The following is an 18,302-nucleotide window of genomic DNA, read 5'->3' on the forward strand; positions in this document are numbered from 1 at the left end:
ATAGCAAAATAAAGCAACTAATGCCTTATCTAATATGAGGGGGGGAAAATAAGATCATAAAACCCACTGTTTGGTGGGGCAGGTGACACTGTAAATTAATGTAATATTTTCAAAGAATAACCTGGGAATATAAAAAAGATACATACAACTAATCATATAATAACCCAATAATTCCAATTTTAGAACCAGGACTCAAAGAAAGACTCTGAAAAAAAAATATGGTTTTATTTGTATTTTTTTCTAATATGGAATAACTGGAAATGACTTACTAGAAATGTTTAAATAAATACACTATGTAACTATGAGTGCAATGAGATTAAAATATTTAGACTATATGACTACATAGGAAGTACACATAAAATAACGCTAAATTTAAACACAAAATACTATATAAAATATAGGTCAGAAGTATATAAAGTCTTTGAAAAAGACAAAAGCTTTTTTTTCAAGTCAAAGGACCTAGTAAATCTTCTCTTCTTCCTAGGGTTTCCTGTTACCCAGTAGTTCAACCTCTCTCTAGAACTCCCTAGACCTATGGAGTTCTCTTCTGTTTCCTAAATCAATGAACTTTTTTCTCTCCTCCAAGGGACCCCTTCTATCATAAAGGGAAACTGAGCCTCCCTTTTCTGTTCTCCACGCTCTTGCACAGGATTGTCTGGTTCACAGATCTAGTGCTACATCAGTCAGCCGAGTTAGGGAGGGCAAGTCTTAAAAAGTCTGCCCACATGAAGACAATCCCCAAACGGGCCATTCAGCTGTGCTCACATCCTCGGCTCACTTCACAAACTCGACCCTTCTGGTCACAAACCAGGCCCTCTGTTGTCAAGGAGTGCTGGACTGCCCTTCATACCTGTCAGGCCACTAGGTAGATTTAAATCTGGGGTACTCTCTACCTGTTACTGATAGGCATTTAAAGAAGCAGCATAAAGCTATTGATGTTAAATGACATTAAAAAAACAAAAAATGATTAAATGGCATTATTTTCAATATTTTTCTAAGCAGATTAGTGACAGCAATGTGACTGAGAGATCACTCTCTAAACACTGACCTAATAATGTTTGAATTGGATGTAAGTTACTGAAAAAGAGAAACTTGAAAAGATGCCACATTAAAAAACCAGGTGTAATTGAAAATATTAATGCCTTCAGATGAATGAACATAAGACTAGAGATGTGAAGAACTATAACTCTAGGCGAAGCTGGTTTCTCTGGCAATCTCTCCACAAGTGCTTTCTACTAACAAGCAGGTAACAAATTTGCAGTCAGGAACAACCCAACTGATTTTTACCCTGGGATTAGTGTGGTACTGTGCTACGAATGCAGGTCAGGACATCAGCTTAAAAGTTTCAGTAGAAATTCTAGATCAGTGCTGTCCTATAGAAATATATAATTCTGAATTTTCTAATAGCCACATTTAAAAATAAAAAGTAGATGAAATGAATGTAATAATATTTTATTTAACTAAATATATCTAAAATCTTATCACTTCAATGTATAATCAATATACATTGATTATAAGTTTATTACACAAACTTTTCTGTACTAAATCTTCAAAATCTGACATGTATTTTATCCTCATAACACATCTTCATTCAAGTGCTAAGTTTTCACTAGGAATATCTATTATGTATTTAAAGTTCATAAAGTTTATAGTGGTTTTACATATCCAGGTTGTTTCAAACATATTACAATTTCCCAATAACTGAATCTAATATCAGTTTTTTAATTTAAATAGATTAAAAATAAAGTTTTAAAAACTCAGCTCATTTTTTTTTTATGTAGTTAGTAGCCTCATAAAGCTACTGGCTACCATAATGGACAGCACAGTTCTAGACAATAACCACCACAAAAGATGAGGGTAGAATAGATCAGAAGTCAAAGGTCTTGGTTTTGTTCTCAAGGACAATAAAGACAGAACAATTTTAGGCTTTGTTAAAATAAAATTTAAAGACAGTCATTAACATTTTAAAGAAAAGAAATAGGATCTATAAACTTACAAGTCAGGAGAAGTGAAAATAAGCAAATTTTACAAATAAAAGGCAAGGAAGAAAAAAACAAAGCAAGGAAAAATACATGATAAATAGAAACCACAAAATAAGTCATTAGAAAAGATCCAAATACATTAAGAATCACAATATAACTAAGCAAACTATACTAATTCATTATAATGTCAAGTGACAGAAGGAAGAAAACAAGAATACATGTATATGATTCCACTTTCACAAATTTTAAAAGATGAACAAATCAGTATTATGGATTTGTATATGTCATATGTAATCTACACTAATAAAAGAGAAAGATGCAAACTGACCGTACCTTCACGACGCCCACCAGCTAATCAGGAGTGAGTATGCAAATTAACCCAACAAAGATGGTGGGTTAATTTGCATACACAGGCGCGGAGCGGCCGGGGGCAGGGCGGGACGCTTGCCGTGTTCCGCACTGCCCCAGCAGCTCTGGGGCTCTGGGCAGCGTGGGAAGGTGGAAAGGCAGCTCCGGGCCGGAGTGAAGGCAGTGCCCGCAGCCAGGGGAAGGAAGGCTCATTTTTGCACGAAATCTTCGTGCATTGGGCCTCTAGTATATATCATAAATGCATAAAATCATGGACTGAAAGGATACACACTAAATTCATAATGGTTGTCTCTAGGGAGGCTGACAAGAGAAGGGAACAAAGGGTGTTTCAAACTTGAACTTTATTGGTAATATTTTATTTATTACAAATATCTGAACCTAATATGCTAAAAAAATAAGTCAAATTCATAAATTCTGAGCAGTGGGTAAGTGGGAATATTATATTATTTCCTGGATTTTTCTGTATTTAGTTTTTTTCAAACAATATTACCAATACTGTGGGAATAGGGCGAGAAGTAAAACCCAGTTTAACAGTTCCACGTCTATTCTCTACTACAAATTCCATGACTGGGTTTACTCATAGCATATTCTGTGTTCTTTCAATAGCTTATAAATCTGGTTCATACAATGCCTCTTCTTTTTCTGTTCAAGACACATAGTTCACAATCGCTTCATCTGTGCTGATCTGAAGGAACTGGAGAAGGGCAAGACTGGAAGCCTATAAACACTGATTCAAAACTTTCCCTCTCGCACTAGTGTGGGAGGAGAGTGGGGCAGAGAGAGCATGGATTCCTTCAGCAGCTGGCCAATTGTACTATACCCTTTCTTTCTTTACACAAAGATGCCTGGATCCTGCATCTGAGGGCACTGAAGTGTACTGAAGGGGACACAACTATATTTTCCTTAAGACTACAACAGGACCAGCAGTCCTTATCAGGAAAGCAAGAAGAGAACTTTGGAATTTTTATTCTATAGACCAGGGGTGGGGAATCTCTTTTTTCTGCCAAGGGCCATTTGGATATTTATAACATCATTTGTGGGCCATTCAAAATTATCAACTTAAAAATTAGCCTGCTATATTTGGTCAAACATTGAATTAACTCACCCCTAATGCTTTGGCAGGGCTAGCCCAAATAATTTTACGGGCCTTATATGGCCCTTGGGCCGGACATTCTCCTCCCCTGCTATAGATCATCCATATGGAATCAACAGGAAAAATTACCCAATTGCTGAGCTTCTCTTTCAATAAACAGCAGATACCACCTTACAGAAGGCACTGTTGGGGTCATGAGCCAAATTTTCTCCCTCCAAACTCAGGAAGGGATCAGAGAAGATGAGAAAATCCTTTCAATAGTTACTTGGGAACACTTCCAGATGGAAATAGCCTGCGCGTTTGCAGAGGAAGATATACTGAGGGTGTGGCAGGAAGCTGGCAAGTGTGAGCCTAGTACCCCTGGTGCCATGTTTCTCAGTCTCACACAAGAAAGAGGAGAGTTCAGGACTCTCGGCAACGTGTGCTGGACCTGATATTAAAGTTCCCCAAAGTCTTTCCTGGTAAGTATAGGCTCTCAGAATTTTACTTCTACATTTTTAGTGACAGAGGCTATTGCTTTATAACTTAAGTGAATTAGTTGCATTATTATAACCATTTACCAGCAGCCATATAACAAATCCAGTCTCAACAACTGGGTTATCCATGCTAATGTGTAAAAGCTGGGAATAGATATAACCAATGATCACTTCTTTTAACCTGGGGGATGTATTACTTGGAGGTGATTTGTCTTTAATTTGTTGGCCAATATTTTAAAATTATTATTTGAAATTTCTTTTGAAGTTAATTTACAATTTTTGTTACAAATGCAGGGCTGGAGGAAGAAATGAACTGGTTAGCAAAGGACAACCATTCTAGGACAAAAAATCCAAATAACCCATCCAGAAAAGACTGAAACATGTCTGTTAAAATTAACACATAACTCAACTACTTGAATAAAGCAATGTTAATTTCCCTCTACATTGTCCATGAAATCTTACGAGGTTTTTCAAATAACAGTTCCCTTAAATTCAAATATTCCTATACACATGAAATAGACACTAAAAGTTTTATTCAAAGCCATCAGTACCCTTGTTTTACATTAGTATGGCTGTTTTTCATTCATCCTAAAAGTATATTTTGGGACCTTCCAATATTATACTGCTTTTAAAAATAAATAAATTATTTATTGTTTAAAGTATTACATATGTCTCTTTTTTTCCCCCATTGACCTCTCCCCGGCCATCCACCCACCCGCTCCCGCCCCAGCACCTGCCCTCACCCCCTACTGTCTGTGTCCGTGGGTTATGCTTATATGCATGCATATAAGTCCTTTGGTTGATCTCTTACCCCCTTCTTTCCCCACGATACTGCTTTTTAAAATAAATCTTTAAAAATCCAATACTGGAGTTGAGAGATCATATGCAGAGGAGTAATAATCAAATTTTAAATTTTTGCTACTTCCTCCTTTGCTTATGTCAATTAATTTCATCAACTTCTATAAACCCAAATTGTACTTATTGAAGTCATATCAGCCTGTCTCTTCCCAAAGTAATATTTTGTTGTTTAAGATAAAAGTAACTAGGTAATAATTTTGCTTTAAAAGACTTTGGATGAATTGAAATAAACAGCAGCTCTCTCTTTCCTCACATTTTAAAAGATAACTGAAAGTAAAGAAAAAGCCATATTCAACTAGGTTCAGTGAAATTTTATTAGCATAAATATGCATATTCAATAATGGGAGTTTATTGTTAATATGAAAAAATAATTCAAAATATTTTACACAACTCTTTGGGATGCGTTGCCTCTTTCATGAGAGTTACCTTTTTCCATGTGTTGTGGTTTTGTATGGGGTGAGATTATGGAGGAAGCACCTGCCTGGGGTCAGAAGCCTGCATTCTATACGGTCTCATATCTCATGTGTGGTTGGATCATTGAATTCTTTGAGTTGTCTAAACCTGATGGAAATCTCTTGATGTTTGAGTGGCTGCTGAAAGGAATTTAAAAGCCTTGCAAGGATACAATTGCTAGGGAGGTTAATAGGATAACTATGAGGAGAATAATAGGCAAGGAGTGAAAAATTTCCCAAAGATTCCCGGGGGCCAAGATTCAAATACATCAACGGGGTTATAATCAGATTCAGGTTTTACACTTCTAAGTCAGTTTACGTTTTGGGGAATAATGGGTCATTGGGCTTCAATATTTTCTGTTATTTACATTGCACAATATGATGTATTAGCAATCACATATACTCATGATTACTTAGGACAAAATGAACATGAGGATATTTCATTTCATAAGGTGGTGTTGCAGGTGAGCTTCCACCTAGATTAGGCCTGTAATCATGTGAGCAATCAGGTAATTTAAGAAGAGAAATTTCTATGGAAACAAAAGAAAAACAAAGGTTAACAGAGTAAATTATAAACTCAATTTCTGAGTTTGGAGAGCAGTCAATTGAGAAATATTTAGATTTCAGTACAAAGCATCTTTAGATGGTGGGATGAGAGTAGCAGTTTCAACCTGATGGAGTTTCCTGGTTTGCACTTTGCCTGTCTTTGATGATGCCCTTGGGTGTGTGGTGAGTGGCCCAGGCAACAAGCATGAAGGTTGTCCATACATGGTCTGTTGTGGTGATCCTCTGGCTTACAGGTAGATTAAAAAAAAACAAAAAACCTCCAAGATAATGAATACAACTAGAATCTGATAACAGGTGTACTATAGTTTTCTATTAAAACATTTTTTGCCCTAGCCAGTTTGGCTCAGTGGATAGAGTGTCGGCCTGTGGACTGAAGGGTCCCGGGTTCGATTCCAGTCAAGGGCACATGCCTGGGCTTTGGGTTCAATCCCTGGCATGCAGGAGGCAGCTGATCAATGAATCTCTCTCTCCCTCTCTCTCCCTCTCCCTTCCTCTCTAAAATCAATAAAATATATATTTTTTAAAAAGAAATAAATATTTATGAGAAGTATTATGGAATGGTTAAGAGCAAAATTCTTTTTTTTTTAAATATATTTTTATTGATTTTTTTACAGAGAGGAAGGGAGAGGGATAGAGAGTCAGAAACATCGATGAGAGAGAAACATCGATCAGCTGCCTCCTGCACACGCCCCACTGGGGATGTGCCCGCAACCAAGGTACATGCCCTTGACCGGAATCGAACCTGGGACCCTTCAGTCTGCAGGCCAACGCTCTATCCGCTGAGCCAAACCGGTTAGGGCAAGAGCAAAATTCTTGAGTAAAAGAGGGCTGGGTTAGAATTCCTGATTCTATCACTTCCTAGCTGTGTGACCCAGGGAAATGCCTCAATCTCACTAAATCCTTATATTCTTACTGTGTATGAGAAAGGCCGAGGGCTCAGTGGTTAAGAGCACAGGCTCTGGAACCATGTTGCCAGGACCACAATCCCAGCTCGGCCATTCCCCATCACAGGGGCCTTCTGCAAAATGGCAGTGTGAAGAGTACAGACCTTACTGGGAGGATTCAGTGCATTAAAGAAAGCTACCCAACTGTTATTTATTGTGGCTGTCATATCATTATCTGTGAGATGAGGACAACCTCACAGGACTGTTGTGAGAGTAAAATGAAGTTATATGAAATTATACTTTAATACTTCCCACGTATATTTTTATAACTTCACATAATTTTATTAAAACTAAGGTGCCTAATGAATATAAAGCCCATAGCTCAGGACTGGTACATCCAGGCATTCAATAAATGGTAGCTATTTAAGTTTTAATAGTAACAAATGTATTTATATGTTGTTATTGATGTACATTTCTCTTCAAATATTAAATTTTAGAACCAATTTTGAAATTTAAAGTTGTTTTCTCTATTCTTTACTGGTGAATATGCATATCATTTACTTTATGGGCAACTTAATATGCATTTGCCTTGAGCATATTTAAATGGCTGTTTCTGGACATGTCCACAGATATAAGAATAGATTCTATAAAAATCCTGACGAGAAATACGTGATTTGACTGAATTTTTCTGAGAAGAAAATGAAATGTACAATAAACAAGCAGCCAGTGAAAAAAGAATTCAACATTTTGATTTGGTTTGTTATCTTCAACACTGAATTTTAAATTACTCAGGAGACGAACCTCATATTTCAACATACTAGGTACTATGAAAGCAGACAATTTAAATGATGTTTATTTCAGTCACCATTTCCAAATTGTACCCTGAAGGAAAGTGGAATACATTTAATTTTGGTGTAAACAAGAGCAATGTTTTAGGAGGAAAATATAAGAAAAGAGGATCACTTGATAACTGATTTGCTTAGGGAATTTTAATGTTATGTGAAGATATTTTTAAACACATTTCTTTTCTGTAAGAAAATGAACCAGATTAAAGCTTGTGTTCTTTCAAAAGCACTACATTTTTATTTGGTTGCTGAACATTTACTCCTATAATTTCAGTAAATTAGACAGCCAGGGTGAGATGCTTACTCCCTATCCACTGTGTGTGCCATTTGTTCTCCTACTAAATAGAAGGTTGGTGCTTACTACAAGCCTATTATTTCACAGTAGTTCTCTTAATAATTAAAAATATCATATCACATAATGAATATCTCTACTGTTTTACATGTGCCAGGTACTGTGCTAAGAACTCTGCATTCACTATGTCATTTAATTCCATCAACAACCCAATGAGGTAGAAGATAATTCTATTCTGGTTTTATAGATGAGGAAACTGAGTCTTAGAGATTTAGGAACTTAGAAGCTTAGAAAGAAGAAACCTGCCCTAAATCATATATCTAGTAAACTGGACAAACTCACCAACAAGTATATGAAATAATTAAATTTATACTTAAGTATAATTATATTTATACTTATTGAAAACCATTCATTCATGTATTCATTCAACAGACAGTTACAGTACCTGTGCTAGGAGCTATGGGGATAAAAAAGATCAGAGCCATCAAAGACTTCATGCTAAAGTGGAATTAGGATTACAAAGTTAATTCAAAATTAGATAATCAATCAAATACGGTGAGCCAACTTAGAAAGGTGGTTCCAGACAACCATCTTTAAAACATAAGAAGGTCATTAACAGAAAGGCATAGGGACCAAGAAGTCACTGAATCTCTACTAAAGAGAAGGATGGCTACTGTTCACAATTCAATCTCAACTGTATTAACAGGCCTTGAATTTAACTTCCTCACACAGCAAAGAAAGCAATACTTCATAGAAAGACCAATGACAGATCACCTGTAGTAACAAACTACCACTCATCCTCTTAATAATAATAGTAATAAAAAAAAAGCTATAACCCCAACCATTTAAACCAAACAAATTTTGTCAGGTTTTTTCTCCCCAATTTGGACATGTATTCTGGCCAATCCTTGAAATGCTCCATAGCTCATAGCTTTTCTTGTGCCTTATTATTACTTCTTGTCATGAATTATAAATACTTGCATATGTATATAACCTACCCTGTCAGACTGAAAGATCCTTAAAATAGGGCATTTATTCATTTACTTCAAAAGGATTGATAAAAACAATAATAACTTTCCTGAAGTGATGGTGCCTTGCATAAAGATGATGCTCAAGAAATGTTTATTTAACATGGAGTGAGTGAATCCATATATATAAAAGCCTAAGCTACCGAATGCCCGAACAGCTGGTCGACTGGTCGCTATGACGTGCACTGACCACCAGGGGGCAGACACTGAATGCAGGAGCTGCCCCCTGGTGGTTAGTGCGCTCCCACAGTGGGAGCACCGCTCAGCCAGAAGCCAGGCTCACAGCTGGCAAGGGCAGTTGTGGCAGCGTGAGCCTCCCCTACTCTGTGGCAGCACTACCAAGTGGTGGCAGCAGCAGGCACAGCGGGGCCTGGATGATCAGGAGCGGTGCCCAACTCCGGCTTGGGCTCCTCCCCGGACACCTGCCGCTTCGCGAACTGCTATATCCCGAGGGGTCCCGGATTGAGAGAGCGCGCAGGCCAGGCTGAGGGACCTGACCCTACTGGTGCACAAATCTGCACACTGGGCATCTAGTAAATAAATAAAATGAACAAAGACTGACATTCGGGAGTCTTTACTCAAATATAGGCTCCATATCAATATTAACTCAAATTCAGTAAGCACTTATGGATGGCATACTATTTGTCAGACCCTTTCATATTCAGACCAGGAAACTCAATATAGCTAAGATGGCAATTATCTCCAATTAATTTATAAATGTAATTAAATTCTCATCAAAATCACAACAGGCATTTCTGTAGAAATTTACATGCTGCTCCTAAAATTTATATGGAAATGCGAGGGATGTAATAGCCAAAACAGTTTTGAAAAAGAACCAAGTGGAGAATTGACATTATTAGATTTCAGATCTTACTATAAAACCAAGATAATGTGGGATTAATGTAAGAATAGACATGGAGAGAATGGAACGCCACTTAGAGCCCAAAAATAAACCTTTACAATCATGATGAATTGATTTTCAACAAAGGTACCTAGGCAAGCCAGTGGAAAAGAATTATCTTTTCAACAATTGGTGTTGGGCCAAATGGATATCCACATGTCAAAAAAAAATTAAACCTTTATCTCACACTATATCCAATATTAATTCAAAATGGATCATAGACCTAAATATGAGATAATAAATCTAAAAGAAAATACCTGTGGCCTTGGATTAGGCAAAGATTTAAAACTCTGTTCTTTAAAATATATCATTAAGATGTTGTTTTTTTTAAAAGACACAGACTGGAAGAAAATATCTACAAATCATACATCTGATAAAGGACTTGCAAACAGAAAATATAAAGAATTCATACAACTCAATAGTAACATAAGCAATACAATTTAAAAATGGGCAAAATATCTGAACAGACATTTCGCCTAAGATATACACTGAGCTAGTAAGCACAGGAAAGGATGCTCATTATCATTAGTTATTATGGGAAATCTAAATTACATTAATCAGAATGGCTATAGCAAAAATACTAACAATACCAGGTATGAGCAAGGATGTAGAGAAGCTTGAACTCTCATGCACTGATGGTACAATCACTTTGGAAAATAGTGCAGAAGTTCCTTAAATGTTAAAGACACTTTCATGCTACCACCACTTCTACCTTTTGAAAACTTCCCTAGAGAAATGAAAACATGTCCATGAAATACTTATATAGAGTAATCCAAATGTCTATCAAACTGTGAAAAGGTAAACAAAAAGTAGTATATCCACCCAATGGAGTATTATTGGGCAGTAAAAAAGAATGAATACTGAGATGTGCTATAATTCAAAAACATGCTGAATGAAAGAAACCAGACACAAAAGACTACATACTGTTTGACTCTTTTTATATAAAATTTCCAGAAAAGACAAACTTAAGGAGAGTAGATTAGTGGTTGTCTGGGACTGGGGTGGGAATAAAGACTGGCTGCAAACAACATAAGAGACTTTTTTTAGAGTGATAGAAATGGTTTAAAACTGAATTATGGTAATGTTATACAACTCTATAAATTTATTAAAAATCATTGATCTGTATACACTGAAAAGATGACTGAACTTTATGGTAAGTAGATCATAGCTCAATAAAGTTTTTTTTAAATATATTTTTTTTATTGATTTCAAAGTGGAATGGAGAGGGAGAGATAGAAACATCAATGATGAGGGAGAATCATTGATCGGCTGCCTCCTGCATGCCTCCACTGGGGATCGAGTAGGCAACCTGGCATGTGTCCTGACCAGGAATTGAACTCTTGGTTCATAGTTTGATGTTCAACTGGCTGGGTAAAGTTTTTTTGTTTTTTTTTGGTGTGTTTTTTTTTTTTTTTTAAGGAAATTATACTCCCAAACACATTACTTGAGAGTTGCATGAAGTCTCAATATCACTCAGCCACGGGCAGTGGTACTTTCAATCTTTTTAAAAAACTGCATCTCATTATTCTTAATAATATACATTTCTTTGATTTATAGTACAACTAAACATTTTCATCTATTTGAGCCTGTTATTTTCTTGTAAGAATATACATCTTTTCCATAAGGACATTTGAGACTATCAAACTAAAAGTTTCTGCACAGCAAAAGAAACTGACAACAGGCAGCCAACCAAATGGGAGATGATATTTACAAACAGTAGCTCTGACAAAGAATTAATTTCCAAAATATATAAAAAACTCATAAAACTCAACACCAAACAAACAACCCAATAAAAAAATGGGCAGAGAACCTGAACAGACACCTCTCCCAAGAAGACATACGGACAGCCAATAGATGTATATGAAAAGATGTTCAACCTCACTAGCAATTAGGGAAATGAAAATCAAAACTGCAATGAGATACCTCCTCACACCTGTTAGAGGGGCCATTATCAACAATACAAGTAATAACAAGTGCTGTAGAGGTTGAGGAGAAAAGGGGACTTTCATTCACTGCTGGTGGGAATGTAGACTGGTACAACCACCATGGAAAACGGCCTGGAGATTCCTCAAAAAATTGAGAATAGAGCTACCATACAACCCAGCAATCCCTCTCCTGGGTAAGTACTCGAAAAACTCGAAAACATGTATTTGCAAAGATATATGCACCCCTATGTTCACTGCACCATTAGTCATGGTGGCCAAGACATGGAAACACCCCAAGTGTCCTGTAATAGAGGACTGGATAAAGATATGGTACATATACACAATGGAATACTACTCAGCCATAAGAAAGGATGAAATACTGCCATTTACAATAACATGGATGGACCTTGATAATATTTTGCTAAGTGAAATAAGTCAGTCAGAAAAAACTCAGAACCATTTGATTTCATTCATATGTGGGATATAAAACTGAAACTCGTGAACACAAACAGCAGTGTGGTGGTGCCAGAGAGAAGGGAACGGGGAATAAAAGGCCCACTATATGGTGATGGTAGAAGATTGGACTTTGGGAGGTGGGCACACAGTGCAATATACAGATCTTGTAACATAGTAATCCACTCCTGAAACCTGCATGATCATATTAACCAATGTCACTCCAATAAATGTAATAAAATTTTTTAAATTAAAAATAAAATAGCAAACTTTTTTTCAGTGATACCTGGTACAAATAATTCCCCCAGTTTTTCATAAGTTTTTAAATTTTAACAGTTCTTTTTTTGCCATATCGAAATATTCCTTTTCATATAGTCAAATGTATCTGTATTTTCATTTATAATCTGTCTCTGGTGTTATAATGTGTGGTATTATTACGAAAGATTAGTCAGGAATCTTGAGTATTATTAGTTAAGCATCCCCTGTGCCAAGCCCAGCACTACGGAGTCTTTCCATTTTAAGAAAAACAAAAACAAACCTAATTTCATATTTCAAAACAGGAGGCAGAAAGCCTTCCTCCCATCCCCTTAACCCTTTATTTTAAGTATAAAGAAACACTAGTGTTTACATCCCAAATTCATGGAAAATCTTCTCATGAGAGAATTTCTGATGTGATACACTAGACATCCTATCTAATAAAAGAGTAATATGCAGATTGACCATCACTCCAGCACACAAGATGGCTGCCCCCATGTGGTCAAAGATGGCTGCCTCCATGTGGACACAAGATGGCCACCACAAGATGGCCAGCAGGGGAGGACAGTTGGGAGGGACCAGGCCTGCAAGGGAGGGCAGTTGTGGGTGATCAGGCCAGAAGGGGAGGGCAGTTGGGAGGGACTAGGCCTGCAAGGGAGGGCAGTTGGGGGCGATCAAGCCTGCAGGGGAGGGCAGTTAGGGGTGACCAGGCCAGCAGAGGAGGGAAGTTGGGGGCAACCGGGCCTGCAGGGAAGGGCAGTTGGGATGGACCAGGCCTGCAGGGGAGGGCAATTAGGGGTGACCAGGCCTACAGGGGAGGGCAGTTAGGGGCAAACAGGCTAGCAGGGGAGCAGTTAGGCATCAATCAGGCTGGCAGGGGAGTGGTTAGGGGGTGATCAGGCTGGCAGGCAGGTGAGCAGTTGGGAGCCAGCAGTCCTGGATTGTAAGAGGGATGTCCGACTGCCCACCGGAATCGGGCCTAAATGGGCAGTTGGACATCCCTTGAGGGGTCCCAGATTGAAGAGGGTGGTCCCAGATTGGGCTGAGGGACATTCCCCCCCGCTTCAACGAATTTCGTGCACTGGGCCTCTAGTCTATATATATAAAAGCCTAAGCAACTGTTATGGCAGAATGACCAGAACGACCGGTCACTATGATGCTCACTGACCACCAGGGGGCAGACACTCAATGCAGGAGCTGCCCCCTGGTGGTCAGTGCGCTCTCACAGGGGTAGCGCCACTCGCTAAGAGCGGGGCCCATGGCTGGCAAGCGCAGCTGCCGTGGCGGGAGCCTGTCCTGACTCGGCAGCAGTACTACTGAGCGGTGGCAGCAGATGCAGCAGGCCGGGGTAAGCGCAAGCAGCATGGCGCCTGGCCCAATTTGGGCTCCTTCCTGGCTACCTGCCGGTTGGTGCACTGCTACATCCCCCAAGGGGTCCCGGACTGCGAGGACTGCGAGGAGAAAGAAAATTAGTACCTGGGTGCATTAGAGGGAAACTACAAAACAAACAAACAAACAACAAAAAAACCACAAAGGCAGAGAACATCTTAAAAGTAGTTAGAAGAAAACCAGCAGGCTGACACCCCCCGAGGGGTCCCGGACTGCAAGAGGGCACAGGCCGGGCTGAGGACACTCCCCACCTACCCCCCGCACGAAATTCATGCACTGAGTCTCTAGTTTCTAATAATTCTAGCGATGAGAAACTGGGGAGGGGGGCGGGAAGAAGGATGTGAAAATGTGTTTGCTATTGCTAATCATGCCAGGACTCTAGGCCTCCCTGGCTGATACTCTACAGAACATCAGATCATCATCAAATAATGTGACCACGGCAGACATTCATGGAAATCTGACCAGAACAGCCTAGAACTCAGTCACACACTGTCCCACCACCACCTTAGTCCACAAAAGGAATATTGTCCTTTTCCCTGCCATTCCACTCACCATTAATGAGTAGTAACCCATTGAGCCACCACCCATTAGGTAATAAATAGATGGGAAAGTCAATTTTATTTAAATCTCACAAACTCAGAAAGAGATTTAATGTAACTGAAGAACTCTTCACTGTTGAGTGATGTACTACTTAAAAAAAAATACTACAGCAGTAATAAAAAGCCAATTGGTTTAATGTAGTCATCACATGCAAATATACAGATAAAATAAAGATATGTTAAGATATGTAAGGCCCGGCTGGCATGGTTCAGTGGTTGAGCATCGACCTATGAACCACGAGGTCACAGTTTGATTCCTGGTCAAGTCAGGGCATATACCTTGGTTGCAGGCTCGATCCCCAGTGTGGGAGGTGCAGGAGGCAGCCAGTTTATGATTCTCTCTCATCATTGATGTTTCTCTCTCTCTCTCTCTTTCCTCTCCCTTCCTCTCTGAAATCAATAAAAATATAATTAATGAAAAAAAATGTAAGAATGTTTTACATTAATATAGATATTATGGGCTTTGAGTTGTGTGACTGAGGCCTTATCAAGTTAAGATACAATCTGAAGAGGCATTCAAATGCCTGATAACAGAGAATGACTGTTTTTTTCTTTGTATATGAGTTCTACCCACATTTTCAAGACCAGCCCAAATTCAACCTCCTTTCCTTTTCTATCCTACAGTTTTTAGAATCTATACTACATATTCTAGAACATATACATAAACTTAATATTATTCAATTGTTTTGTATCTGCTACTCTAGTTACCTCATTGAATTAAATATAAGCTCCATGAGAACAAACTGTGCATCCCCATGGCATTAAAGCACTGCGAGGATTCCAGATGTTTTTATTACTTTTAAATTTTATTATACTTTTATTCCAGATGGTTTATGCCTCTTCTTATTCTGCAGAAGCCTAAACATGTGCTCATTAAGTAATTTTTCTTGATTTCTGGGAACAGGTTAAAAAAGAGGTCAAGATGGCAAAAAGTATTGTGAGGGCCCTTTTACAACTTATTATAACGTAGAATAGGCAGTCCTTTAGTAAAAACAACAACACAGAGAATGTAAATGTTTTGACAGTTACTCCAGCTTTACAGATCTCCAAAAGCTATGCACGGATTACATCCAGTTCTTTTCTTTGCATCTAGGCAGGCTTTACCTAATGACAATGGCTTCCAATATAAATTCCAGTGAACTCCAGGATTCCACGAGGCAGCTATAAAGTATAACTGATGGACGGAATGGCCAAGTAGCCATGTTTAATTTGTGGCTGCACCCATCCAGGTCTTTGAACTCTAGGTGTAAATGAAGACCTTTCTATTAATCAAGGAGAAGTTTGTCATCTCTGAAGAACACTCTGATGTCCTGAGGGATGATACACAGGTGCCTGTACACAGGTCTGTCCCTAGTCCCAGAATGCCTGGCTAGTTTCTTCAAAGCGTTTGCTGCCTTCCAGAGAAATAAAACAATAATCAAAAGCCAGCTCCTCTCCCGTTTTTCTTTCCTTTCCTTCTATTTCCTTAAGAGAGGTGGACAATGAGCGAAAGAAAAAAGTAATGGTTTCACCAACTCTGGCTCTTGAACAACAAGGATTCTACCATGTCAGGGTCCATTAAACATAAAGGGTTTGTGCACATCTAACCTACTGTTTATCTAAGTTTGTTAATAATTCTAAGGAAAGGAAATGGCACCAACTAACCCTGTAACCCATTTCTCGATCATTAGTTCCTTTGACTCTACTAGAATTCCAAGCCTTGTCATTAAAGCTCAGATAAAATGCTGACAATGGTGACATCACTTTAATATCCTTATTTTAATACAACTGGGCTGGAAAAAAATACTTTCATAAAAATTAAGTTCAAATAAAATGAATCTCAAGTGTTAGCACCCTCAGTAAGCCATCCATCTTCTAAGGCTGGTCGTATCTTGGATTTCCTAAATTCCTCTTGACCCACCCAGCACTAAATGAGGAGAATGAGTCAATCATGTTTGAAGGTAAGAAATTTGGACCTACAGAATCTAATTAAATCTTTGGAACTAGCTATTGGTTGGTGAGACAGTGGGTGCTTCAAGTTTCTAATCCCCACTGCAATGGTGATAACACTCCTCAAGGTGTTCGGAGGATTAAATGAGATAGAAAATGCAAGCCAAATATTCTCACAGTCAGAAGCACACAGCATGTGCAAAATAAACTAAGATTTTAAAAAAAAACTGGTTTAATTAATATGTTTTTTTAAAAAAGGAGTACAGACAAGTTTTCATCATTTTCAATAATGACCGATAATGCAAAAGCTGCTGTATTTTTTAGCTTCAGTATTTTTAAGTCATGCATTCACTTAAACACACAAGTCAGCCCGCAGTCTTTCACTGATAAAACAGGATATTATTTGTAATTATGCTTCAAATGGAATACCCTCGCTGGTTGACACTGCTGGGAAGGTGGGTGCAGGCAGCGGGAGGGTGCAAAGCCTTTTCTCAAGAACAGCCGCCACACACCTGTTTCCTCCGGGTGGCGGGGCGCCCTCCCGTCCCTCCCCGGGACGGTGACCAGTGGCCGCGCGGACTCCGAGAGGAAGACAAGTCCCTGAGCGAGAGACCGGGTGTCCAGTGCCCGCGCGGAAGGGGACATATAGTCCGCAGGGAGAAGATGAGACCAACATGACCCCCGTCCCCCGCTACGCACGGAGGGGGGCCGGAGAGGGCGGACCCCGCCTCCCCCGACTGTGGGTTCGGGGCGCGGGGGCGGCCTGGGTGGCCTCTGCCCTGGGCAGCCACAGTGGGTGACCCAGGGCCCGGCGCCGCCCGCTCGCGCGTCGCCAACTCCGCCGCTCTCTCCGCGGACGGCGGGGGCAAGTGCGGCCGCCCCGGCCCCGCCTCGGCGTCCCGGCCCCGACTGACACCGGAGTGGGCACATACGGGTCTGCGGCGGGGCGAGCAGGGGGGTGAGTGCTATTTTAAACACGGCTTTCCCTCGCCCGCAGCCTCCGGAGCCATCGCGGCGCACCGGCCGCGGGCACGGCCCACTTGGGGATCACCCCAACATCTGTCCGACTTCTCTTTCCCGGCCTCCTTAGGCGTGCGCCCGTTCCCCCCCTCTCGCCGCTTCTTCCTCCGCACCCACGACGACCTGGCCGTTTGCAGAGGAAACTCCCCTCCGGGAAGGGGAAATGTAAGCCGCTTTGGCTTCTGGCAGGAGATGGGAACCATGCCGCAGAGAACGAGTTCCAAAGAGAGGGGACGCCGCGTCGCTGGACAGAAAGTAACATTCAGAGATCGATGGGGACGGACGGAAGGAGAGAAATGTCCACAACGAGCATCTGGAAACCAGCGGAGAGAGCGAAGAGATTCGCAATCGCCGACTCGGTCCTGAGCGCCTTCTGCGCAAGCCATTGCAATGGCAAGGTTTGCTGGAAGCACGATTTGAAGGCCTTTGAAATCTTTTTTTTTTTTTTTTTTTTTTGGTAAGACTTACCTTTCTCTTCGGCATAATGACTATGTTCGTGCAGCTAAAAAGTAAAGCAACGGGCTGGAACTGCTGGTGCCGCCGCTGGATGTTGCCGCCGCTGCTGCTGCTCACGCGCGGGGCACGGCCTCTCCGACCTGCACCTCCACTGCTCCCTCGGGGGGCCCTTTACTCGCTGGCCTCCCCGCTCCTCCAATGAGAAGCGCCGGCAGCTGGCCGCGAGGCCCCATTGGCTGCGACAACGTTCTAAATTCCACGAGGGCACGCCCACCGCTGCGCGCTCAGTAGGCGCTGTTGTAGTTTCCAATTCACGGGAAAAAATCTGCCTGGCGACTGAGCATGCCCAGTTCTACTAGTAAACCCCAAGCCACCGGATCCTGGAGTTTCATTGTTTTGCTGCTCCCTCTTTGGACTGTGCCAGTGTGGGCGGACCTTCATAGGGAGGAACAATATTAAGGACACATTAACTTTGTAATGTAAGTATATACACAGCTGACACATTATACGTTTACGACTCATAAAGGCT

The 18,302-nt window shown here is 40.2% G+C and overlaps 1 protein-coding gene across 4 annotated transcripts in view; it reads right to left on the reverse strand.

Moving 5' to 3' along the window:
* HMGN3 (high mobility group nucleosomal binding domain 3) overlaps positions 1–18,042 on the reverse strand; it is a 31,294-nt gene extending 13,252 nt beyond the window's left edge. For 2 of the 4 annotated variants that reach the window (XM_028158924.2, XM_008142739.3), the window contains exon 1: positions 17,786–18,042. In XM_028158924.2, coding sequence (XP_028014725.1) covers positions 17,786–17,800 — 15 coding nt within the window. In that variant the 5' untranslated portion in view covers positions 17,801–18,042. The remainder of the gene's footprint in view (positions 1–17,785) is intronic. The other 2 variants (XM_028159017.2, XM_008142816.3) reach the window with 2 other exon arrangements.
* Positions 18,043–18,302: the final 260 nt, after the last annotated feature.

Source organism: Eptesicus fuscus, chromosome 10 (assembly GCF_027574615.1).
Source record: "Eptesicus fuscus isolate TK198812 chromosome 10, DD_ASM_mEF_20220401, whole genome shotgun sequence".
NCBI lineage: Eukaryota > Metazoa > Chordata > Mammalia > Chiroptera > Vespertilionidae > Eptesicus > Eptesicus fuscus.